Below are 27,292 nucleotides of genomic sequence, written 5' to 3' on the forward strand. Positions count from 1 at the left end.
AGCGTGTTGGAGAGCCGCAGGAGCAAGAATAGAAAGAGAGAAAGAGAAAGAGAGAAAGAAAGTGTGTGTGTGAGAGAGAGAGAGGGGGGGGGGAGGGAGGGAGGGATAGAAAGAGAGAGAAAGATAGAAAAAGTGTCGCGCGATGAGTGGGAACCCTGCTCACCGACTATGTGAAAGAAGTATAGTGAAAAATATTCGAAACTCGGGGGTAAGGTGTGTGTATTATCATCGGATAAGACTGGGTGTCTCGAGCGCGTACATGAAAGGTGAACTCGAGAGGAAGAGGACACTCTGCCGGTGCATCCGAATGCAAGTATGCATTAACTTACTGCGCTTCTATCGTTACGTTAAAGATTCTATTGCGAGGTTCTGTTTCGGAGGGGGCGGTGGGTGCGTGGCTGCGACACGCGGGGGTGGAACTGCAAAACAAACCAGAGATCAACTATCGTGAACCGGCGGAAGAGAACAACAAGATCCCGGGATCGTTTGACAACGCGTTCAACGATTTGTTGAACCCTCGATCAATCCCCCTCCCCCCCACCCCGAGGTACTTTTGCAACCCCCGACAACGCGTTCTGTGCTTCGCTGGGTCAGAAATTCGTCCCGGGCAGTGAGAGACGATGATTGAAGGATGATTGGCGAGAGCAAACTTCTACGAAGGAACAGGATCGAAAGATATCAAACAGGGTTAAGGAAGCGTCGAATACAGAACGAATCGCTAAGTACTTCAGGATCCTGTTCCTTTGGAAGGTGTCGATTTCAAACAGATCCCGATCGATTGCGGAAAGGGAACTTACTTCGGCGCCAAATCGGAATATCTAGAGTCATGATGGGATGTGCTTTGATGGGCATCGGCGATCCTCTCTCTCTCGTAACCGACCGCAGGACCGTCGTAGCTCTCCACGTACGCAGACGGATGGTGTCTGCTGTGAGACGCGTACTTCTTGTCGTGAACACTGCAACGAAAAATCGTCTAGTTAGTTCTATAAGGAATCGCGGCCCGCCTGGCCACTCGTCATGCGAGTTAGAGAAATCAGTGTACTGTTTTGCTAGAAGCTTGTATCTGCGTGTTACGTTGTGGTCATTAGTGTCCTAGCTAGCTCAAAGAACACACGTCGCCGTAGTCGATGCTGTTTTGCGCGTATTAGGAAAAAAAAGAGACTCGGAAGCTGTACTTTTTAGTCACTTGGAAGCTTTGAGAAGATGCTGCGCGACATACTCTACGCTATTGACACCTTCTTCTAATTTATGCCGAGAGCACCGGTCGGGGTGTAGATCGTTCTATACAAAAATTCGAATTTCTGAAGAAGGTGTCAGAGGCGAAGATCGAAAGCCAGAGAAGTAGCTAAGAATTTTAACACATCTAGATGTTAAAATTGATACTGTGGGATTTGCGGTCGATGGATCTTCCATCGATGAGGAAACGGATTGAAATGTCATTTTTCTGTAAAAATTGTGGATAAAGATTGCTCGCAGTCCCACAGTGTTTCGATGAGGGTGTGTTTCGTAGGACGCAAGTGCGAGGAGCGAGGAGGTCAACAGTTCAGTCGACGCGGTTTCCGACACGGCACTTAACCGAAAAGCATGTTTGTATATAGTTAGGGGTGCATGCAGCTCTGGAACAGTGTAGCAAAGAGATCCTAGGTGTTCATAGCTTTCGGGTTAACATGCGACACATACAACAAACACAGAATACAGCATGCGAGCAATTTGGCTGTTGTCGTTGTATACTTACTGAGCGAGGGGTATGTTATCCCTGTCTGCGTACGCGTCATACAAATATTCACTGGAACGGAGCGTGTTAGCGGTTAGATTCCAACAACCATTCCACACATTAGACAGCTACTTTAAACTTAAATATAAACTACTGCGGGTCGGTCTGCGACTCGATCGTCTCAAACAAATCTTGAACTCTAATCGTTCGACAGATAGAAAGAAAGTTCTCTAATATTTACACAAGGATTTCTATCAAAATTAAGCTCGAAGTTTAATGTGCAACCATTGGACGGTGGATCTCTACGTAAAATAAAAATAGTCTAGGACAGTTGCATCAAATAAAAAGTCTCTGTCTTCGATCGTTCGAATAACATTCTCTCGATTGCGTAAGATCCAGAGTCTAAACTCAACGACAGACTCGTGGATCACTATCGAACGCGACACACTGTCTCAATGATCCTGAGAGATCCACGACCGCGAGACAACCGAATCGCAGACACGAAGAGTATGTTGCTTCACGCTGTTCTTTCAGATACGTTCAGGAAAAAAAAAGACGCGCACAACGGAGACGAAGACGGAAACGATATTAGTTAGCAGCACACGGACACACCGAATAGACGAAAACTGAAAGTGAATAGGCTCGGTCGTAGATCGATCGTCGACCATACAAAAATATATATTTGTCGCCGCAACCTCGAGACTCGCTAACGTGACAGAGTAGAAAATGAATCATGCTTTGACTAGAAAAAATGAATAAAAAGATCATTACGAAGCTCGAGTGAGTGCATGCTACGGGTATATGGAAGCTCGATTAACTACCAAGATAGGTCGAGATAGAAGACTGAACAGTTTGTCTACAGAGAAGGGTGCTCAGTGTTTCTGCTGGCAAGAAAATTAGCGGAGAAATCATAGAAGCGAATGTCTGAATGTATAATGAGAGTTTTCTTGTTTCTTGGTTTTCCTCGGACGGTTTACGTGCCAATTTCAATACCGATTTCCACACAGTTTGGTTCTTTCTAGTTTCTGCTTTTTACACAGGTACAGCTGCGACGAGGGGTTTTTCGTTTTCTTTCTTTTCTCAATAATCGACATGCACCAGATACACGTAATTACACTTTTCGGGAACATCTAGCGAGACACTTCGTACATAGTTTTCGGGGGGGTTTAACGGCTACGAGAGCGAGGAAAACTTACGCTTCGACTAGGGGTCCTGGATACGGGTCCGATTTCTGGTATAACGCGCTCAGTTTCACGCAGAGTACTATGGTCGGGATGAAGAGGATCAGACACCAGCCGACGCTCGCCCAGAAACCGTTCTACGAAGAATTCGAACAGACAGGCATCGTCATAAATCGTACTCCCTCGCGATTATGATCAAGAGATGTACTTACAAATGGATCCAAGATCTTGTTGCACCCAGCGACCAGCGTAGCATTGTACGCGTTCGAAACGGGAGCGCATCTTCCAATGTCGAGGTTCGCGCTAGCGATGATGTGTTCAAGAAACTGATCGACTTGACTGATGAAGGACTGTCCGAATTTGGTTGCTAGCTGCAAAGAGAAACACAGAAGAGATGAACTAACTGGTGAGGACGATGGACGAACTTCCAACTAATTAAATGTCTAGTCAACGAATGATTTACACTTTTAACGTATTCCGGTCCGTTATTGTTCAGGAACTCCTGCGAATTTGTGACCTCTACGACAAGATCGTCGATAGCCTCCTTCATCGAGGTGTGATTGAACTTGATGTTTTCCTGAAGTGTCAGTGCTTTCTTGCTGAGCTCCTTGCCCAGCATCGCCATAGGCGTCACGAGCTCTCTGTGAGTGACTTCCAAACGACTCGCGATCGCTTCCAACCTATCTCGAATGCTTTTTTGGTCCTCCGGTAGCTTGCCGGTCACGTCTCTTAGTTGGTTGGCCAGGTGCATCAGATTGATGTTGGTGATGTTTTTCGCCAGTATCTCGGCAAATTGATAGAACTTGATCTCGTCGAGCCCGCTGTTGGCCAGATCGTTCAGCTTCGACTTGGCGCTATCGGATAGGATCACCACACCTGGCGACAGACTGATCTTCTGGCAAAGCTGTTGTATGGTATTGTTGATATCGTTGCGACCCGCGTAATCTCGAAGCGAATTCACGTCGAACAGATACTGCAGTTTCAACACGTTGTACAGGGTGTCGTCCAAATGGCATTTTCTGCAACGAAAGATCGCAATCGTTGATGCAAGACAGCAACAGATACTTATCTGTAGCGACTGCGGCACACTCACGTGATAATGTAGCTCATGTTCAAGTCGGCATTGGGTTGCTTCGGATACAGTACTTTTTTGATTTGCACTACCTCGTCGACCAGAGCGAACATTCTGTTGTCCTTAGGATTTTTCAAAGGTTCGCAGATCGCTCGTTGCACCAGGACACCGGTGACCATGTGGAGCACGGTGATCACCATTAACACGCTCGTCAATAGGAAGATGGTCCACACAGCCCTGGATAAACAACGTGTGAAGTGAATCGAGAGCTTTATCTGTTTACTCCGACGATGGATGGGTTCTTACATCATCAAGAATCTGGCTCCGGAACCTTTATTACAGAAGTCGTCGCCGTAACCGTCGGGACGTTTCCCACAGATCCCGCAGAAGAGGCCGAAGGTCAGACACATCAAGACCGTCAACAGTATGCCGGATATACCGAATCCCAAATAGTATCTAAAACATCAGGACCATGACGTCGACATCTATTTGCTTTTAACTTGATTCAGCTACCTGTACGGTGAATACTGATCGATAGCAGTCCAAGCGACGTCCAGATGACGAACGTAGAGCTTGTCAATGTCAGCGCTGAGTCTGTCGATGAGGGCTGTGATGTTGTCGGCTAGACCGGCCTGATGGAGTTTGGCTCTTCCGATGCTGGCGCTGACGACGGGAATGGTCTGGTTCACCGCTTGCTGAATATCTTTCTGTATCTTGAGGAAGGACTCTTTCCCCTGGTTGACATCTGACACGATGTTGCCTTGCATCAGTTGGGTGATGTTTTGCAGGGCGGACGTCACGTCCGGAAGCTGTAAAAGACATCGTGTTAACAGAGGATTACAGAAGAATCGTCGTGAAACAACGATGTCCGCCGGATAGGACGTGAAGAATGTCTCGAATCGAAAGAGAATGCATAAGAGAAATTCAAGTTCCATTGTTAAAAAAAAAAAAAGAGTATCAGAGTCATGCTCGATAGGCCTTCTAAGACATCGTTCCTACGGAGAAGTAACAGAGTTTCGTATCAGAAGAGACAACGGGGTACGTGGCAACGGGTGTGTCGCGACGGAAACTATCCGAAACGATCCCGAACTGATGGTGAACTGTGACAAACTAGCTGTTGTTTCTGTTGTTGTTGGCTAGCAAAATGCAGAGTAATTCGAAGAGACACGGGGCAAACAGAAAAAAAGAACTGAATTAATGTGCGTATCACGAACGAAACTGTGCAGGGAGTTATAGTAGTTGCATTCGATCCCTTCTCTCTCTACGATATGCTTGTTCGTTTCCCCCGGGAAAATGAAAGGAAAGTAGATAGTCTCTATGTTCTTGGGAAAACCCAAATGAGATAGATAGATAGATAGATAGATAGATCGTCGTTGTGCGACCCCGGTCCCGTGTTTTTATTCTAAACATCACACACTTAACAGAGACGCTTTTGGCAACGATACACATAGAAACACGGTAACACAGAATCGAAAATCTACATGCGTGTTCTAGCTTACGACTTACAGACTGAAGCTATTTGGTGGCGAGCATGGAATCAGACAAATTGATACAGTAATTCTGTTCGTAAACCAATGGCTGTGCATTCATTATGTCTAGTAATAAACGTCTATGTATACCCGCCGGACGAACGTAAATTCAAAAATAAAGATCGCGAGACGAGAATCGACTTCCATTGGCCTACGATGTCAACCTCGGTCGAACAAAATCAAACACAAGCGATTTAAGCGGTCGAAATTAAGAAGTAGAGTTGCTGGCTGCGAGGATTAGTCGTTCGGTAGCTACCAAAATCATGGACAACTTCGGCGAAACGATTCGACAGACATTTAATCAAACGAATCTGTCCAGGTAAGAATTTCTCTCGATATAAACGACGATTTCGCGATGCCCGATCGACTTGCCCGCGCAACCTGCACGTAGATTCTTAACAGGCGTTGAAGTCATACCTTCGGGAAGTATCGGTCCATGTACTGCATGCGTGTAAAGCAGAAAGAAACGGATCGATTAGACGAGTACTGTGAAGCAGCGACGACGCTGTACACGAAAACGAAGCACAGAGCGGAATTTGTTTACCTTGTCGAATTCGACATCAACCGACATTTCGTTCACTTTGTAATCGTTCAGGACTTGCTGGCAGCTCTGCGTCTTGCAAGCCGAGAGTGTGTGCAGCAGGTCACTCTTCACGGACCGCACCTCTGCAACGGGAAACAATTCGTTCAGCAGAATTCGTTCGTCAGTTTACTCGGTAAAGTCTACAGAATCCACTTCCACAACAAACATTTGCATAGCGTCATTAGACGAAGAGCAACAAATTATTCAACCCGAAGATACCGTTTGTCTTCCTCGATTAACACGTCCGCTACCAGCACCTCGTTGCTGTTAAAATTATGCAGCGCACCTTCTTTATCAAAATAATGTAAATAATTTAGCAAACGAATGCTACGGTCTTCTCGATTGTTCGAAAAATGAATTCGATCATTTTCATGTAAAGTACAAGATCGTGAACGTCAGTGACGCTGGTAGCGAACGCGTCCAAGTCTTGAACAATTTCGGGCAACGAAAATTAATCGTCTGCATAATGAAACAGGAGGAAATGCGTGAGGTATGGGAAGTACCGGCGGCCAACTTGCTGGCGTTTGTCCGTAGATCCTTGGTGATCGTCTGCATGATGCTTAGGTCGTTCTTGACGGACTCCAGACCAGTCACGAAATCGCTCAGGTTCGTCAACGAGACGGCGTTAGAGTATTTGGCCAATTGTTCGGTGACGATCCTTCCGCTGTCCTGCAGGATGCTGTTCAGGTTGACCTCGAGCTCGTCGAAGTTCGTCTTGAGTACGGTGTTCACCTGGTCTTTCGTCGTGCTCAAGTAGAGCTTCACGTCTTTCAGGCTGATCATCACGTTGCTCGGCAGCTCTTTGGTGCCCTCCTGCATGTACTCGTTCGTCACGAACGCGCAGACCACGCCGAACCTGCAGTTTTCACGATCATAATCGTTGCGTTCTATTATTTTAAAATTGTCTATCGCGTAATTGCGTATCAGAATAGACTCGTATGGGTCGGCGACGCAGCCAGCCGCAGTTGCGTAGTTCGATGGGACATCGGAACGTCAATAGAGAATTTTAATATCGACAGCCCGACAAGGCCGGGATTAGCGTAATGAGATTTAGACAGATAAACGGAGCTAATCCGGTGCTTTATTCCTCCTACCGTGGGAGGGGGTGTACAGATTGTCGATACCGAAGACCGATTTCTTTGTAGGGGCGACTTTAATCGATTTTGAAAGGATCTCAAGGTAACGTCGGCTTATTTCGTTAATCGAGTATCGAGAAAATTAACTTCGAATAGAACTCACAGTATAATCGTCGCAACGCCGATCAGCACCATGCTGAGCATCACCTTCTTGCAATGGTCGTGCTTCTTGTCGAAGGGTTGACTCCTGGCGCCGCAATGGCCGGCGCACCTGCAGCAACAAAAGAACAGCCCCACGCAAGGTAGAATCGCAGCCAGGAGTAGACCGATCAGTGCTAGGCCAGCTAGACCGCCGTAATGAGTCACGATGATCTGCCATTCGGATAGGGAGAACTGGACCTGTCCGTTCACCACCGTGATCATCCCTGCGACAGAACAATTATCCCTTCGTCAGCACGAAAACGAGTTCCACGTTCGCGAATCCGCATCGATTCGCTCCTCGCTCTAATTAATATCGCGAGCTGAAAGAAAACGGCTGGCATCCTAACGACCAACAACGTTGTTTGTCCGACGAACCCCGGAAAGCGAGCCAAGATTCGAAAATTCGTGTCAGCCCGGCCGAAAGTTCCAAGAAAAATAAGAGGGTTGGAAACGAAGCGGCAGAGAGGGGGGAGGCGAACGCGCGGAATACAGACGTTAAGGTGCATATTTTCTATCCGCAGAGCCCGGATGTGCCGGTTTTTGGGGCGAGAACAAAACGGTGGAGGGAAACCAGGACACGAACGGATGTGGAGCGTAGGTCAGGAGGAAGGGTTGCCCGGGGTCGAAGGGTGAACGTAATGGGGACGGACGGACGGGTGAAATTTATTTCCTAGTTGGTCCTGGGAAAAATGGATCAAACGTCGATGACCGGTCGCGTCGGATTAAGACCCCTGGACCGCGCTGCATTGATTTTCCGATGCAGCACACGCTGCGCTCTTCTTACGAGCGAGGACTTGCTCCGAATTTGCCCCTTCTACTACTACAACTGCCATACACTCCGCAATAAAACGCGCGATCGTGTGACCGCTTCATCGATAAACTGCGTCGGTATGGGTGTTGCGTCCGAAAATTCGAACGCAACGGAGCATTAAAGCGGAGCTCGTAAAACTAACAATTTGCCAACACGTTTCGACAGAGTTTAGGAGAGTATGAACCAAGTACAGTAATTTCTCTCACGTTGTCCCTTGGCTTGGGAACGGAAATTGACAACTTGGGAAGAGGAGATGCGATTATACGAGCCTTGCGACTCGTTTTTATAGTCGCAGATTATCGACAACTACGAGCCGCGAGGCTCGAATAATCGTATCTCCTCCTTCCAAATTGTCCATTTTCGTTTCCAAGCTGAGGAACAATGTGCGACAATTTACTGTACAGTCGGAGTAGAATCGAGGAATATTCTCCTGGTTATTTTCTCGATCGCATAGGATAGTAGATGCAGCTTTGCATTTCTTTCGGTCAAGAGATGCGGAATAAAGAGATCCGATCGATGATCGAGATTCAAGGGAGCCGCGAAAATGCCGCGAGCTATTTCGTATGCAATCGGGGAAGTTCTCGGGGGCGGAGACTGGTTTCCGTAGCGGTGCATCGCAAACTTTCGTTTCTGGCGCATGCTGCATCGAGCGCGCGTCGCTCGGTGCATCGAGCGGTGCATCGGTGTGGGATCGGTTCTCGACTCCACGTGCATCGACGGATTTATTGCGGTCGTACAGGTCCCCGCAAAAGCTGCACGGGACAAGGAGTTCAATGGTCGTGACGGGAGAGCGCCGTGCTCTAACTGTATCTGTCGTTTCGAGTTTCCGTGTTGCAATAAGGCTGCAGTCGCATGTAATGCGGACGGGCAGGGGACGCATGAATCACTTCTTTAATCCATTTTCTATCCTCGTCCCGCCGGACCCAAATACGAAACCGCGCTTCCCGATAAACCGGCGCGATCCTTTCTCACCAGGAAACCCGGAACACTCGTATTTCGAAATTGCAGGGGCCGATAAATCTGCATCGTTTAAAAATTCGACGCCCGGCAATTTGAATATTCGAAGATTAGAGCGCCGAGAAATTTGAATATGTACCAAAATGTATGTGTATGCATGTGGGGGATGAAGGGATTTGAATATTTACGAATTAGGGAGCCTAGAAATTTGAATATATTTTTGAAATTGAATATTTAAATATTAGGGAGCCTAGAAACTCGAATATTTAAAAATTCGAGAGCCTGGTAACTTGATCGTGTAAAAATTCGGAAGAAATTTGTATATGAACAAATTTGAGGCAGAAGCAGATTATCCAGGACGCGGAGCTTGCTGGAAATTATCGGTTGCTTCGCTGTTTTTGAATTTTTCGCAGCGACCTCGCGCAATTCCACTCGAGAAATATCTTTCATCCGGGGAACGCAGCGCACGAAACACGCTCGCCAGCTTTTTCCCTTTCGCGAGGTTCGGTCGCATGAAGATTACGCTTTGCCCGCGACACATTTCCGACTACTTTTCCTTCAGGAAATATTTCAGATGCGAAACACGGCGGTTCACGTGCTCGGCTCGCGTTATCATCGTCGCCGTAACTCCCGAGATAATGGATATTTGTGCCGGCAGTGGTTTTACAACGAACGATCCCTTGTTTTTTTCTCCGTCCATTCACCCCTATCTTCGTTCTACCCTCGAACGACAGAGACGTTCCCCGACAGTTTTGACAAATTGCCACGCGCAGAGTTCGAATATCGCGGCAACCCGGTGTTTCGCGATTAAAAAGCCTCGGTTCTGAGAAAGACGTTGTTCTTCGAGAAAGGAACTTCGTTCTCGATTCTTTCGGTCCGAGAAGATAAAAATGTCACTCCGCGCTCTCGAATTCTCTCGTGTTTTATCTTGAAAGCAAAAAGTGGGTTGCACGATTCTACGAATTCCCGTGGCTCTAAATTCGTAAGGTCGCTTGTAGATGGAAATCAGGGTGATTTGCCTAGGTTTAAGGGTAATTTTCGCCGGGTCCCGGCGTTAAATGAAAAAATCCGCGCTCTAAAACAGCGTGGTCGATCGTTCCACGGGGAGCCATCGTCGCAAGAACGAGCACTTGGCCAGGCTCCCCTGCGCCAAACAGGCGGATAAAAGCTCTAACGACGATCTTTCTGCTCGCTATTATCGTCGACTATCGCTAACTAGCTCTGCCCCTCGGTTCGTGGAACTTGATTGACAGTGGCCTCCGATTCTGATTGGCCTGTGCAGCGTTGGCTCCTCGTTTTCGTCCGATTCTGCGCCGACCAGGCTTGCTTTTTCCCTTGGAACCTTTATGCTCGATTGCCCTCGACGGTACTCAAAACATTTCGAACACGTTCGCAAAACACGTTGGGAATCGCGGATCGTTTAAGCAGCCGAAAAACGTCGTGTTTGTCGAATTACGAAGCGTCGCTCCACGCGAAAGCAGCGAATACATTTTTCAGGTCAGAGGCGAACCGACGAATTTCACAGAGACGTTCCCGTGCCAGCGATTAAATATTTCAGGCGTACTCGGCGATGCGAATCGAAATTATCTGGTCGGCGGATGAAAAGGCAGATTATATTCACTCGAGGCACGGGCTGCCTCGCTTCTCGCCGCGATTTTTCGCCCGCGAAAAACCCCGGCGAACGAAAAACGCACGGTTTTTACGAATTTGCATATTTCGCAGCGGGAACAGAACCATTATCCTCGCTCGGACAATAAGCCGTGCACCGTCGACTCGAAAATAGAGGCGCCTCGCGAACAATGAACTCACGTTTAATCACGGTAACGAAATTTCTGGACCGCCGCACCGATTCGACGCGCCAAAACATTCGACCAACAACAATCGTCAACGTCTTGGATATATACGTGTACAACAAATAGAGATGTAGAATTTATTTACAGCCTCCTCGATACAAAAAAATGACTTCTTTTCAAGAAGTTACTTCCTCTCGTTCATCCATACCTTAATTCATTCTTTAGTTATTCCAATTACGTGTTTACGTAAGTCTTTGAGGCATCCGATTTTCAAGAAAATAAAAAGTCAAATAACCCGGAATATACTGTTATGAAAGATAAAAATTCACCGTACCACACGATTCGCCAACTTTAATCGTAACAGTGTCAACGACTTGCCGATGCGTTTTTACTTCTGTAAATGTTTGCTTTCGTTTTTTATTTACGCGTTCACCGTAGGTTCGTAGCGTTGCCAACTAATTAAAACATTAAACTGTATAACTATGAGTCACTTCAACTTTTCCAAACGGTTTAAAATATATCCCACATTAAGATAAAACTTCGAAGAGTTAACGTTATTGCACGTGCAGATACGAGGTCGAAAATTGCTACAAACATGTATTATTCTATCGTAGTCCTGGCCTTAGACCCAATTAACTTTCTACTATCTACCTCCACTTATCTTGCTTACTCCTAACTTATACTGCGACTCCGGTCAACGTCTTGGAAACGTATGCAACGAAAATTCGTGTTCCGCCGGTAGTTGACGCGGCGCAAAGAAATGATCAGAAATAAAAATCCTGTAATCGCGGCAGCTGTGAAAATAATTATGCAGCAAGGGGTTAACAAATTCTGAATGTCCGCAGTATCTTATCGCGTTTAAAAAATTTTCAGTCTCCCCGAACGGAAGTCCGAGAAGTTCTGCCATGTCTCGCCGCGCAGAAAATGAGTCTCGCGCGTGTCCGTCGTGCCGTTAAATGGCCAGAAACGAATCTCACGGCGTGATATTAGCATAATCGTGCTAGAGGTCAATGACTCCGGGAAATCGATCGAATCCGTGGACGACAGTGACTCTGTTGCACCGTTGCAACGGTGCAGCAGCGGCCGCTCACCTGACTGTAATGCCCTTTTTTAATTATTCAACGGTCTCTTTTCTCCTTCAAGTTCGTTCACCCACGTCGCGTTAAACTTTCAACGTTGAATTACGATATGTTCTTTATCGATCCCCGACGGTTTCGTGTCATTTTAATCTGCTCGACGAGCAAAACCCGGGCGCTAACGCCTCTCGTTTTCTCGCGCTATCTGCAATCGCCCAATGCAGCAGAATTCCAGATACTTAGATCGAAACGATTACGCGCGTGGATTACGAAGAACAGCGGATCGACCGGCTCGCGATTCAACGTCGTAAGCGCGATTAAACGGACGCTGTTTCACGCATCGTGTGGCTCGCTAAAAACACCGGCATAATGAACAAATTATACAGAGCACGGCAGAGCGAAAAACCGCGCCGCTTGCAGTTTACGTGCACCTGACTGCGTGCATTACGTGTTACCGCGGCGCGGTGTAACCGTGGCTTTGTAACACGAGAAAACCTCGACCTCCGTGCTCAGCCGATTTCCGGTTCGCAACGATGCACGTGGATCAACTGCTGCACAAGCGAAAGCCGATCTTCTTCTCTAAATATTGGCTTCGTCGATTCGTTTTTCCTATTGCTGCTCATTTTTCTGAAAATTGAACAGCTCGGTTCAATAATCGGACCTCGTACGATCGCTTCGAATTCGAAGTCGACCGAACGCGGAATACAAGCTGAGCAATGCTTTTATTTTATTTAGCAAGCATCTCATTTCACTGCACGCTTTGAAAATCTACTTTCGATAGAGTTTTGTACAATCGATGTCACTCTCTTTGCACAACTAATCGTAAATTATACGTAACTATCGCTTTTCTCGGTTCTCTCGATCGCGGGAAACCATTTCCGGCTATTTAAATACCTGCGAACTGGCCAGAAGCTTCTGAAAACAGTGTCTCGTCGAACGTAACGAAATTTTCGGTGGAATAATCGCGTGAGAGATATCTCCTGCCTATCGGTTGCCGATCGGATCGGCAGCGCGGGATTGTTTCGCGTTTGTTTTCCGCGTGACGCAAAGCTTTGTGCGCGGCTGCAGTAAACGAACGAACGAGCAAACAAAAAAAGTAGGACGGTTGGAATTTCGAGGACGGCCGTCGATTTAGAGAGATCCGAGCTCGTTTCCTGCGGTCGATGACAAAAGGAGCATCGAGGAGGGGAACAGTAGAGAAGAGAGAGAGAATTCTTTTTCGAATCTGCACCGAGTCGGTTTTTCATTTTGTTATCGGAAACCCTTCTCGTTCCTTCCGTTAATCCCGGCGGATGCGACCCGCTATTATCGTAATGAAGAAATCCATTAGCCCTCCTGCGCGGTAAATATTGATGCATCGTATATTCTGATTGGATGTGACCCCCTTCCTCCTTCCCGCCCTCCCTCTTTCTCCTCGATCGATTTATCAAACTGACTCTCGCGATTCCGCGGGCCACGAAATAATACCGGGGGCAAATAAAGAAATCGCTCGGGGCACTGATTTCCTTGTTATTAATCCGGCGAGATTGCTGTTCGAGCTCCAATAACATTTTCTGGATTCACAAAGTGGCGCAGACAGTATTGGCGAGCCGTTCTCGGCAAACTGATGCGCTCCGAACTGTGCTCAAACACTTTACCCTGGAACCGCAGACTGCGTGCAAGCTAATCTTCCCGGGTTTCATCGGGATCAATTTCTCCACGAGACAAAACGTATTTGCGTATTCTCTAATTCGTAGAAACTTATCTCTCTTCGTCGGACTCGCCGAGCTTCTTCAGCCGTTTGACACACGAACACGTTCCGAGCACGTCAAAGCACGATGACGCAAATATTACCACGATAACGTTCCCGCGACGATTAAAGCGCGGTTTCTTATGCAGGATAAAAATCGTCCCAAGAAATAAGAGCTAAATAGAAAGTTTATTCTTTAAAATTAATAAACAGTATCTTCTTCGATCGAATTTCAATGAATTCCTGTGCCAGGTCGTCTGAAAAAAACGTGCAAAAATCCTTCATAAGAAATCGGAACCGGACTGCATGTCTCTATGCAAATTGCTAATTGGAAGTTGCACAGTGTCTGGACATCTTCGGTACTCCACTATGAATAATGGTATTAACCGACGCGATCCACAGAATGATTCGAACTTCGTAAAATTTCGCGGTCCATGAAAAATTGAGGATGCGATAAAGCATGATCGATATTTCAGGGAGCACGTTCCGGAGAGCGACGAGATATTAAAGAGACGGGACTGAGCCGGGTATCTGTCTCCCTTTTGAAAGATTTCAGCTCAAAGGGCTCGGCAAAGAAATACGCGGCTGGAGTTCGTCGTCTAGTCCCTCACCCTTCGTCCCATTTTCCAAAGGTTCGCCAGCCTCGCATCTCATTATTTTCAAGGACAAAGTGCTTGCTCCGACGATTCCCACCCCCCGAAGACACCTACCGAGCTTCTCCGGCGAGTCTTGTCACGCAGCTTTTCACCCCTCCCCCCTACTGCAGTTTCCTCGGCGGACGTGCATACGCCCGCGCACAACCTTTCAATCCCCGGGAACGAAATAATTAACTGCACCAGCAGTTCCGTGTTAAACGAAGGAATTCAGAGGAGCTGCGGAATTGTTCGGTCGTGGAAAACCGAGTTTCCCGGGAGTATTACGCAGATACGGATCCTGCGACTGCCAGACCTCAGATTTCCGTGTCTTCCTGACTAATGGAGACTCCCCGAGCTGCAGGAAAAATATGCTGCAGCGAGGAATGATCTTCAAAAGACCATGACGAATTGTATGTCCTAATCTTTCGGTATTTTATTCAAATTTTCAGATGCTCAAATTCTTGAATATTTAAATGTCCGTAGTTCAGATATTGTTCAAATATTTAAATACTCATATTTTCAAATAATGAAATTCTCAAATATACTAATTTTCGGATACAAAAATGTTCAAATAGTCGAACATTTAAAGTTTAGAACGGACGTTTAAAAATCACGTATACTACACGAGGTAGAGCTAGCGATCTGAACACGTTGCTATCGTTCCAGTTGGCCTAAGACTGTCAATGCGGTTGGAGATTGGCTGGCAACGAACGGACAGATGTCCAGTGTGAACGAGTGAAAGAGGAATGAATTAAAAGAGGGATTTAATTGACGAAGCGTCGCGACGATAAGCGTTCCGGTTGGCGAAGTAGCGACGGGTTTTCGAGGCGAGAAGAACACGATTCCCTCGAGGACAGTGTCCTGTCCACGGTTTCCGGTACATTGTCCAGAAAACGAAACGTGATCTAAGAGCGAGCTGGCGCTAAGTGAACCAAACCAAACCAAAAAGAAAAGAGATTTCCCTAACAAGATTTTTGGAGCAGAATGCGTCGGATGCGAAATCAATGAATTATTGAAATCTTACGGATTCTGTTCCGTACCAATTCCACCGGCAATTTGATATATTCTCGCAAACCGGCTTCGATCGCTTTTGACAAACTCCGCGTCCGTCTTCGAAGAAAATCGTGAAACCTTGTCCTCTTTATGCGGACTCCGAGATGTCCCATTTACCCAGTTCGGCGCTGCCAGCGACGAAAGATATTTTCCGAGGCGAGACATTGAGACAAGATAGTCGGGTCTTCTGTTACACAGTCGGAGACGCGAAAAAAAGGGTTGCAGGTGGATCAAAGAAGCCAACGAAGCCCGCGGAGGGCGTCGCAGCCGGAGCATCGATGGTTTCAAGAAGCCGGCGGAAAGGAAGAGAAAAGGAGACGGACGACGTCGAAACGTACAAGAGACAATAGCCTCGGAACGGTGGCCACTAGACGGGTCTCGACAAATGAAATTCCGCTGTACTTCGAGCGGTGCTAAAAATACTTGGACAAAGTAGGCTAGCCGGTTTCAATCTACCATTAGAAACGAAAATAGAGTATTTATCGATAGCGGGACGTTGGCGGGAGAATCGATACCGCGAATGAAATTTCACTGAAACCAGCTATTTCGTGGAAACTCCGGGGCGATTAAATGGTTCGACGGGCACGGACCATTAATTTTCCGAAGGCGATCGGAAGAAACTGGACGACCGAGAAATGCAAATGGCCATTAGGAAGGGACCGGGCCGGGCAACGAGGAACAGTATTACGGTACTTAGCACGTAACACGGTTATAAGTCAGAGGTTCGCAACGGGGCCCCATGGGACTCGGCTTTCTCTGGCAAAATCACTGCCGTTCCTGTAATCACGGCTGGCCCCCGGCTCTCCGTCCTTCGACCGGCAATATTTAAACGCTTCGAAAGTCATTAACGCTTCCTACGCGAACTGTTTGCTCGCCGAGGCTCGAGAAACTTCGAGCAACGCGTTTCTATTGATTCCGTTGCCAACAAATTGCTGCAGGTTCTACAATGTCCGGTGCTTTAAAACGAGGTGTCCTCGTTCGTCAAGAAAGTCCATTATTCTCGTTGGAAAAATTTCCCAACGATCGCGCGTTTCCTAATTTCGAAACTGAAACGGTGGAGCTTTTCGCTTTTCGCGTGCGAAAGGCGCGACACGAAGCTGCGACGTTTTCGAATAAACTTGGAACGAGGAAGTCGGAAGTGAGTCAAAGGTTCGCGCTACCAATAACGTCGGCCCACTGACTCTCCGGTACGTGGCAAACCCCGTGCCGGGGTAACGGCGAATCAAAGCGGCCGGAATTTCCAGGGACGAAAATAATTCCCGTCACGAAGCACGTTACGTCACCAAACAAGAGACCGAAGAGAGATGACACACACACAGGGAGAGGACAAAAGGAAGACGAGGAGGTTATTCGTCGGGGGAGAGAGACAGATAGAGCCAGTAAGCCGGACGAAAGTGCTACACCACACAATGTTCTCTGCGCTGAACGAAACCACGGAGATAGAGAGAGAGAGAGAGAGAGAGAGAGAGAGAGAGAGAGAGAGAGAGAGAGAGAGAGAGAGAGAGAGAGAGGAGAGGAGAGAGAGACTATACCGTGAATATCGCTGCACCGGAAACATAGTTCCCCTAAAGGGGCCTTCTCCACGCGTTACGATTTACCGTACCGGTCAGCTGCGTTACTCCGATAACGCTGTTTACGGCTGCCGATCTTTTATCGACGCGAAATCTGTTTCACAACAGGTGTGCCGCGAATACAGCAATTTCTTCATACGACCAGACTCTCGAAGATGCGACAGGATTCTGTAGGTTTTCTTCGAACGATGTCTCCTCGATCGTCGATGCAAGATGAAGACAAGACTACCAGAAAGACAATGTACGAAGCGCTCTCTAATGAACTACTTTGGAGACAATAGCTTCGCGGCCAGTCTCCAGTCAGCCAGAACAAACGTAAATAAATTGCTCCCAGACCATTAGAGCCTCTGAAATAATGATTCGCTTGCACAGAAGCAAAGAATTCAGTTAGGTAAACACGATGCGTTCAGGTTCCCAGGATGAAGTGTGTTCTCTAATCAACTGTTACGAAGACAATGCCATCAAACATGGATAAACTATCTCGGGCTTCGCTAAATAATTATTTTCTTGCGTCATAGGTAACATCAAAGCATTCGAACAAATAGGACGTATCGCGCAGACCGAAGTACAGTCCCTAATGAAATGCTCCAAAGACGATGTCTTCAGTGATCCAAAACGAAAGTGAATTAATTATTCTAGGCTGCTTGTAGTCTCTCGAATAAATATTCCCTTCCGTCAGAATTCGAAGTGAAGCATTAGAACGAATACATGGAATATGTTATCCCTAAACCGAGTCTCCGTCGAACTGCTCCAAAGGCAATGGCTTCATTCGTTCAAAAGAAAAGTTGATAAATTATTCCGGGCAGCTTATAGCCTCTCGGACAATTATTCCGTTACACCATGTGTAAAGGCAAAGCATTAGAACAGATAAACAGAATGTATCCTGAGATTGAGATACAATATCTAATGAACAGCTGCGAGGACAATTGGTGCAACCATGCGAAGCAAACTCGGATGAATAAACCGAGTCCCTGGCAGCTCCTAGAATCGTCGTTCTGGGGGAGATAGAGAATCGCTGGAAAGTCATCGTTTCCGCGAACGGCAACGGTCATAGCACTTCGGCGCAGGATAAAAGGTAACGTGGACAGCTAGCACCTGAGTAGACCGCGATCGAGAGGTGGGGGCAAACGAGACCAGACTGGGCTGGAAGCAGCGATGAGATCACCTGCGACAAGAGAGAGAGGAAGAAAGAGAGAGAGAGAGAGAGAGAGAGAGGAGAGAGGGCACGAATGAATCGGAAAGCGTCCGTGTAGCGGGCTTCTGCAGGATTCTAACGGCACTCTCGAGAGGAATTAACGACCTCGACGCGAGCGACGGCACCGGGCACGCGCGGTCGCGCATTAAAAAACCGTAAGAGAGCCCCGGGAAATAAAAATACCTGGGGCGGATCGCACAGGAGAGAGCAGAGGAGAAAAAGCGAGAGGGAGAGACTCGCACACGAGCGCACTCGAGGAGATCCTGGGGCTAGAAACGAGGGAGGAACTCGACGACCCCGAGACCCCGAGGATCGATCGCGCAACTCTCCGGCTCTCCGAGAACGTTGCAACTGCGGCTAGACACTTCAAGGTCCCCTCTCTTTGCACCGTTAATTCCGCAGACGACCACGGCAATTGTTCTCGATCTACACGCCATAAACCCGAACACACGCGGCTTCGAGCTCTGTTTTCCCTGGCTGGAATTGATCGCATATGGGCGGACCTCCTCCCTCGCATCTCGCTCCCTCCCCCCGATGCAGTTTCTACAGACACGTTCATCGGCCTGTAATTCTCTGCCTGCTAAAGGGAGAGTTCGTTGAGTCATACGCCGTGTTTTAAATACGATCGAGTACTTGGGGAAAGGTACAGTGACACCGGTGCCGATCGAGGAACTTTAAACACAGATTGTTTCAAACGTTGCCGCTGCTGCATCGGCACGTTCCGAATAACTATGGATTTTTCGCTTCCATTGTGCTGTGGCTCGGTTCTCATTGTTTCTGCAGTTTACAGAGGTAGAGTTTGAAGGTAAGCGTGAGCGTATTTTTCGAATCGGTAAAATAATCGATGTACTTTTAAAAACGGTACATACAGCGCGATAAGGCTAGTTCCAATGATCCGATAAGAATTTCGCTCGAATGCATCAATAAACGTCATAGATGCAATAAACGTCGGATGACTCACGGCACAATACCCACTCGACGGAATAACGAGTTCTCTGCAGGAATAATTTTTGCGAGTCGCGGAATTTTCAGCAGGAAATTATTGTAAATTATTTATCGTTCCCGGCCGGTCGGATTTGAAAGCTCGAAACCAATTAACTTGGCGCATTGTCCCGGAAGAGTCCCAAAAGAGAAGCTTCATTTTCTCATTAAATTTTTCAGTGCCGGTCCACGAATGAAAGCCAAGCTTTTTCGTGCTGGCTGAAACTTGAGACAATGCGTGGCATACTGACAGTTGCATTTCTGGGGCAGCGTCGAAGCTGCAGCGCTGCAGGTGCACACACAAACTGCATCTCGCTTTCTTTCTTCCCTTTTCTGTAGCCTCTCCCTTTCTCTCTCTCTCTCTCTCTCTCTCTCTCTCTCTCTCTCTCTCTCTCTCTTTCGCTTACTCTCTTCGTTCCACCGTTCTTTTTCGTTGCTTCCGTCCGCCACTCGTACACGTAGCTCAACCCCACGTTTTTCACCCTTTCTCTTCTTTGATCCCTCTCATTACGGCTCCTTTTGTGCCCGGACAGAATGCAGTCGCTGCACCGTCGCTTCCACGACAATGGGTCCGGCCACTCAGGACGTCATAAATATTGAAATCGAAAGGAGTCGAACGGTTCCCGATTAATCCCTGTTTCGTCCTCGTTTCACCTCATCGACACTGCATCCCCGATGCATCCCGAGCTCGCTCGACGCCGCGCGTCGATCCTATCGGCCCAGAATCCCGATAAAAACCACGCAATTCCGTCTCGTGCCCGATTGTCCCTATTCAGAGAGCCGATCGCTTTAATTCAACAATTTATTAAACAACAGAAGATCCTAGCCAGGCCAATTAATTGGCTTTTTGTGACACGGAGACTCCGAGGAAGACTAATGATGACCGTACCATTTCATTTCTTTGATTTCCGTTTCTTCCAATCGTTGCAGACATTTTGCGATGCGTCCGAGCTCTGTCTCGTTTAAGAGCGTATTCTAGCGTGAATCTTTATGCAGATTCGATCGATGTTTTTCTTACACGTTTTCTCGAAGAATATAGGTTCACAAATACGTCTTGTAAATGTGACTGTAAAAGGTGTTATAGTTTTTCCGTAAAAAATGCCAAAGAAAGTGAAACAAGAACGGAATTTACGTTAATTACACGATCGAAGCGCTCTACAAGAATGTGAATTTCTGAAGAGTGAAGCAATTTTGTGCGACGGACGGCGGGATAAAAATTTCGAGAATAAAAGACGAGAGATCTTCCTTGGAGATCGGAGGTCACGGAAAATCCGAGATACCCGGAACGAGAAAAGCGGAAAATCATCGAGGAAATTCGTCGCGGGCGCGGGGCAGGGGAAAGTCGACGGAAAATAATTACTTTAAGGTTCAGAAAGGAGGAGAGGCGAACTATATATGTACACCGATGTATGCGGCCAGCATCTGCGGATGCAATTTCGTACTGCGATTCGCGGAGATGACGCGGATGCGTCGAACTCCATCGGAAAGTTATTTGAAGAAGATAAAACTGCACGAAATCTAATCTTCGAGAAGAAAAATTTCTGACGGAGAAAACTTTGCCGTTCGGATAAGCATCGAATCCGAGGTATAAAATGCAGGCCTTCGTTTTTACGACTCGTTGTGGAACAATTCGCGCGGCGTGCGATCGATAAACTGCAGGTTTTATGCGATTTTTCGGATGCGGACGAAAACACGAAAAACCAACGATATTTTTACCTTATTTTCAGAGGAATAACATATTCCACCGATTTAAATATTTCTTCGTCTATTGGGGTGTATAATTTTCTATCGACGGATTCTCCGCGAAAATCGCCGCAATTTTCGATCGAAGGGAAAAATTTAATGAAGGTGCAAAGCACCGATCGAAAAGTGCACGTTGCATATCTGTTCTAGTCGTTAGATCACTATATTTACGCATTGCGCACAAACTGTTACAATGTCTCTCCCGCGTCCCTAATTACTTTAACGACCAATGTCCCGAGTGGAAAGTTAATTTCACACTGTAATCGCGGGGAATACAACTGCAACGACGATGCATCTCGTCGCAGAGAGGCATCATTATGGCAGGGTTGCGTATGCAGAGGAATGCAACGGCCGCGAATAATCTCCAGCCTCCGGAAAACACCCGGGAAATTATTATTTATTCCGCATTCGCTTTAATCAAACAGGGAGGCCCCGGTATTTCATCTCCTATTCACGCTCCGATCTACATATTGTGTATACACATAACTCATCGCCGGGGTTCCCCAATGAATTCAATTGAACAAATAAATATAGCAAGGCGTGGTTGGATTAAAAAATTTAATCGACGAATTCATCGATGCCGAAACCATTAATCGGCCTAACGTCAACAACAAATGAAATTTCCACGAGAATTTCACTTTTTGCTGAAATTTTTAGACTCGGAATTCGCCGAGATTATTTATTCTGCTAAAAAATTCTGCTTTATTTCATGTTCTTTTTTAAGATCGACTTTATTTTTATTATAATGTAAAAAATACTTGTATGTATAGATATATGTATATGTAGTTGTTACAGTTTCATACGATTAACTTTGAAATAAATTGAAGAAATTATAACAATTTCCCGTTGGTTTCTCAAATTTGTATAATTTTCTGCGAGTGGCTTAATACTTTTGAAGAGAGAGGAGTGTAAATCCGCGAACTCTCGCAGTCCAGTCGACGCGAGATTCGTGCACGAGTGGTCTGCTTCGGCCGAGTTTGCGTGGCTTTGCAGAAATCCGGATCCGGTTTATTCGCGGAACACGCGAATATTTCCTCGAAATTCTCGATGAATCGCGCACACAGTGGCGCTATTATCAACGGTACGGGGCCAGGTCTCGGAACCTCGTGGCCTCCTCGTGACTCGCCGATCGGGGAATGTCGGTCGATTTAATTGCTGGCGCAGCGTTAATCGAGCCTCGCGCGGCTTATTCGGGAGTTGGCCCGCGCTCAAGAAAAAATATCGCGTTTTAGAAGCCGTCGCCGTGACGGACAGAGGTTGATGGACTCTCGTCGACGACCGTTTCTCGTTTCCTCGGCTACGAATCTACTGTCTACCGGCTGTTGCGGATCTATTCCAAGACTTTGGGAACAACTCTGGTGAGATTTCCGATAAAAAAAGCCTTCTTTCTGCTCTTCGGACGGGAACAAAGTAGCAAGGATCTCCGAGCGATCTTTTAATTACGTTTTACGAGTCACCGCCGGGCTCCTTTGCTTCAGACGATATTCTAGTTTCACTCTGCCCCGCGCGACGACTTATTTTCCTTCGGCTTTGAAGAGCTTTATTGACTCGACTTCAGTGGTTCTTGAGTCCAGACCGAGGGCACGCTGTTTGTCCACTGTAGAAACTTTCTTGCAAGTGCTGCTCAGTCGTTAGCAAATTAATTTTGTAGATTTTACTTGGCGCAGTTGAGCTCAACTGCGAGAAAAATTCATCGGAATTGTCGGCACTTGTTTGCTCGTCAATTAATCCTCGGATACCTCGATTTGCGCAAAGAAAGCAGTCTTTTACGAATTAACATTGTTTGAGACAGATATTTGCATTCTAATAAAATTAGCTTTTCGGAACAACCGAATTCCCAGGGCACCTGACGCGTACACGCGCGATTTATAGAATCGGGAATAATTCCCATTATACGCGATTAGTTAAAGTTTGCTTTCGTCGCAGCGTGCGAGCCATCGAACCGTCGAGGCGGAATCGTGTCGCGAGCACACCCGAGTGCGGATGAAACCGAGGAATTAAATCGCGGAAAATTTCAGCTGGAATTCCTGCCGGCTACGAGTGCACGGGATTCGTTCGAGCCCCTCTTCAACGGGTTTTCCAATGCGTCTCGCGCGAGATAAGAGGAATTGGAAAAATCCGCGTGCTTTGACGACCATGAATCCGGGGGGAAGCTCGATACCCTTTCAGGACCACCGGAACATTTCCGCCAATAGTCTAGGAAAAATGCCCGCGACGAAATTAAGTTGGTCGCACATTCTCCGACAAAACAAAATCTTCGATCTACAAAATGATAATCGCAATTTTCCGCACCCTTGAGCAAGAGTTTGCAATCCTCCGATCACAGAAGACGCGGCTAAAAATCAGTTAACTCGAAAGTTACGTGTCCGATCACGAGACTCGCTAATTGACGCAACATCGATCGCTATTATATTATATCGATTTCCCAAGAACCCGTCTAGCCTAATAGTTTCGAGCAGGACACGAGGATCGGTGACTCGAGCGAAGAGAATCGAACAAAGGGAGAAAAACGGGAGGAGACAAGAAGCTCCCCCTCTCTCTCTCTCTCTTTTGCTCTCAGTCTCTCCTGGTGTCTCGATGCTCGATTATAATTGCGAGTGAGCCATATACGGGGTGCGTCGCCGTGAATCCGGTTTCTCTGTGCCGCGAGGAGAGCGCAGGTTCTAGTTTTTACGGGATCCTGTGCGTGGCATTTTTATTCGAGGGATCGGGTTCCGTCGACGGACACCGGACGAGCTCGTGAAACCATGGGACGACGAGAGCCCATGGGGTGGACTTTGCCCAGCCATCGTCTTCCACCCCTTTCACGCCCGTCGTAAACCCGCCGACACTCTATCCGCCGTTTTCGGAACAACCTCCGCGATTTACGATCCTCTTTCGGACGGCGTCGATAACCCGAAGAGCGACCTCGAGCGATTTCAGACAGCCGGTCGCCTTTCTGACTCGATCGACATCGACGCTCGATCGACGCTCGACAACGGCCGATTCTTCTTCCGAACTTCGGAATTACGGGACGCCAGACTTTTCAGACACTGTTTTTCGACCGACATGATATCGATTCGTATTTAACGACGGTATCGCTAGAGCGTGGTTTATGGCCCTGTTAAAGTGCAAGAGGACAAAGGATGCTTCGATTTGCTCTGCGGAAGCGAAGTCGATATCGGGCTGGAATGATTTCATCAAGGTGCATTTTTCTGTTGGTTTATAGGTTCAACTTTTTTAATCGTGATCTTGATAGCAGACAATAAAAATATAGGTGCAAGTTACCTGGAAAATGGAGTGTTAAACAGTTGCTTTGAAAGTTGATTCGAAGTTACATTTTATTCAGCTGTGAATTTTTGTGCGTTTATGGTGCTTTTGTAAGTTAACATTGCAGAAGCAATCTTTTGATAATTAATCGTGGTCATCGTAGCGGAGAACGGCAGGCTCTAATTTATTTTGCAAATGAAGCCATCGATTTTTGTAATAGCCGGACGTAACGGTGCCAGACAGAGGATAAAATGAAAACAAAAAAATCACAAGCTCTCGCGGTTCTCTTTCTCCCGCTTCTTCGTACGTTCGCCAATTTCAATTAGAGCAAAGTTAATTCTACGCCGTTATCGTCCGCGTGTACCCATGACTCGTCGATTTAATGCACGATTTATCGGTGCTCGATAACGTTTCATAAACCCTGCTATAGGGAGAATCTCGTTCGACGTTCCCCGCAATTCTATCTAACAATGTAAACAATAGAGCCGCGATTGCCGCTCGGTGAAATGCGATCAATGAATGCACGGCGTAATGTGCCGTGGAATGCGATGCAGTTGCACTCGATCACGATCCTTACTTGTCGTCTGCGCTTCGCAATTCCTTCGAGACTGTCTGAATTTGGCAACTGCTCTTGCGAGAGTTCGGAGTCCTCTGACGAACTTGACTCGCCGATTTGCCGTTGTTTAAAAAAACTAAATATTTAACAATTCGAATTTTTAAATTCGAAGAAGCTTAAAAAATTCAGAAATTCACCTCTAGAGATTGAAAAGAGTGCATCAGACATTCAGAAATTCTGTAATAGCGCTCCTCGAATCACTCTCGTTCTGACAGGAGAGAATCACACGCCCGGCGAATTCGTGTCAAAGAAAAGTGAAAAGAATGGTTGGATGTTCGCGAAGCAGATCGCGGATACGAGTGCAATCCCGCTCGGGATTGCCGGACAGATTGCAGTCCAAAAATGACTGATTAATCCGCCGCGAAGATTGGCGAGTGCATAGAAAATCAGAGTGATCTCGGGCGAGAGAGGTGAGAAACGTTACACCGGGTCAGTTCTTAGCAATTAAATCGAACGTGTTATAAATATTTATGTCAGTCGTGTTAGCACGTCTGTTTCACTTACGCGTGCACACGCTTGCACCTGCACTGGTTTGCCTGCACGTGGCTGACATTCTTTCGCGTGTTGCTTGCATACATTTTGCAACATTTGTCTGCACTCTACTTCGAAACATTACGCACTGAAACGAATATTCTGAGAAAAAAATTTCATCGTTCACTGTGATTCATACAGTTTTAATTGAATTATTGCGAAATCTATACGGTTCCACATATTTGTCTACATGCTCCATAAATAGGGTTTCGTTGCTCGCAAAATTTATTTGCTTATTCGAGTTGATGTTTGATTTCGATAACGAGAGGGACAGAGATAACTGCCCGTCGCTGATAATTCTACTCGTATCGTTGGAACACGGAAGCTCCGCGTGTGTTGTCTACGCGATATCTCGCGAAAAAGCGGCCCCATTGTCCGTCAAGAAAATTGCAGTTTCGCAGCGGTTATGCGTTATGCAGACTGTTCGCGCGCAATCACGCCGCGTCGCGACGCAATGGCAACGATAACACCGTTTTAACAACTGCAGGTGCAGTAACCGGGGAAAAGCGGTGCTGTTGGCACGATGCCCTTGACGAACAACTGCAACACTGCCACCTCGGTCTCCTAATTGCTGTCTGAGATCGCTGCTTCTCGCCTCGATGCGTTTCCCTGCACCGCGAAACACAGTGCACTCCTACGCCTGCGAATTCCACGAATTCCTCAAACCGTTTCCCATAACCGAAATTATAACCAGCAGACTATTTCCTGCAGTCGTTTATATTAGTTTCGTTTCTCTGCTGCGATCGCTATCGTCGCACTTTAATGCCAGCTTTTTAATTCGAGACGAGCGGACTTAAAATTTGTACCAGATTTGTAACCAGATTTGTAATACCAGATTAATATTTCTGTTGCAATTGCGAACGTTGCACAGAACTGTTAGATTTCAGTTCCCGACATGCGTACTTCCTCAGAATTTCTTTGAACGGTGGACAAATTGCGTCAACGATTGTCATCGAGCGATTCAACCCGATAAAGGATGTATCTTATTCCGTTCTCAGTCGCAGGCAGTTCCTTTCATCGGCGAAACGGACAAGCAGAGAAGGGCCGAGAGGCGGGAAGGGAATAGCTCGCGACACTTATTTATTTCCAGGATTCCTTTGACGACGACGACGACGGGATGCTACTCACGGCTCTCCGTCTCCTTTCACTTATTCACGACGATTCGCATTCACGTCCCGTCCTATCCTTCTGCATAAGCTTCATGGGCACAATAGCAGGAAATTAATACGTACCCCGTCGTAGACGAGGGGACACGGTGTGTCCTCGCATCAAGATAAGCGTAGGAGGTCGTTATTTGAACAACGAAATTCCGTGGAAACCGGCGAGACGGCGAACCAACGGACTCTGCACGAGGAAAATTCGCCTAACTGGCGCGCCACTGCGAATTCTCACAAAGGACCACGTCCGGAAGAGTCCCAATCAAATTTGCGTACCAAACTGTACCGTTCGTTCGCGCAACTTGCTTCGAATTCTCGCGAACGTGCTATTAAAAATTTTGAATTGAAATTATTCGCCGAGTTTAATAGCTTCGAATTTTACCTATAAAATTTTACCATAAAACTTGCAATAGCTGGCAACGAAAAAAAAGTAGAGAACTCGCGTTTTGTAATTTTTTTTTATCTAAACTAGTAACGACAATTTACACTTATCGGTAACCGCGATGTGCCTACTGAAAGTTTTATCTACTTGTAATTATAACTTGCAAGCAGCGTGCATAAATTTCCATACGAATAAATATACAAATATTAAATAGCGTACGAAAAGAAAAGTTCTCGCAACTTTCGAGGCACGCACGAGAAGAAGGAAAATTCAGAGCAGTAAGTGTACCGGAGCTGCACAGTGACTTGCTCTGAATTCCTAATTTCACGGATTAATCTCGAGCAGAATACCGATAATAGTTGAACGTCTCGTCTAATTAAAAGCCGCATAAATTTGCACGGCATTCCTCTCAGCTGTTCGGCGGCAGGAACGCGAGACAATCCGCAGTTTATCATCG

General features: G+C 46.8%; 1 protein-coding gene across 9 annotated transcripts in view; it reads right to left on the reverse strand.

Moving 5' to 3' along the window:
• Positions 1–27,292, reverse strand: part of LOC117226362 (prominin-1-A) — a 49,702-nt gene that overhangs the window by 6,523 nt on the left and 15,887 nt on the right. For 3 of the 9 annotated variants that reach the window (XR_013034438.1, XM_076525349.1, XM_076525345.1), the window contains exons 2-13: positions 7,319–7,580; positions 6,583–6,935; positions 6,041–6,162; positions 5,914–5,937; positions 4,481–4,776; positions 4,274–4,423; positions 3,989–4,204; positions 3,359–3,914; positions 3,108–3,266; positions 2,911–3,032; positions 1,736–1,786; positions 798–956 (exon numbers count right to left, since the gene is read on the reverse strand). Coding sequence is in view for 8 of the 9 variants with exons in the window: in XM_076525349.1 (XP_076381464.1) it covers positions 798–956; positions 1,736–1,786; positions 2,911–3,032; positions 3,108–3,266; positions 3,359–3,914; positions 3,989–4,204; positions 4,274–4,423; positions 4,481–4,776; positions 5,914–5,937; positions 6,041–6,162; positions 6,583–6,935; positions 7,319–7,580 (2,470 nt within the window). In the remaining variant the exon portion in view is untranslated. Of the gene's footprint in view, positions 1–202; positions 420–797; positions 957–1,735; positions 1,787–2,910; positions 3,033–3,107; positions 3,267–3,358; positions 3,915–3,988; positions 4,205–4,273; positions 4,424–4,480; positions 4,777–5,913; positions 5,938–6,040; positions 6,163–6,582; positions 6,936–7,318; positions 7,581–27,292 lie in introns of those variants that run through there. The other 6 variants (XM_076525352.1, XM_076525351.1, XM_076525350.1 and 3 more) reach the window with 5 other exon arrangements.

Source organism: Megalopta genalis, chromosome 11, assembly GCF_051020955.1.
Source record: "Megalopta genalis isolate 19385.01 chromosome 11, iyMegGena1_principal, whole genome shotgun sequence".
NCBI lineage: Eukaryota > Metazoa > Arthropoda > Insecta > Hymenoptera > Halictidae > Megalopta > Megalopta genalis.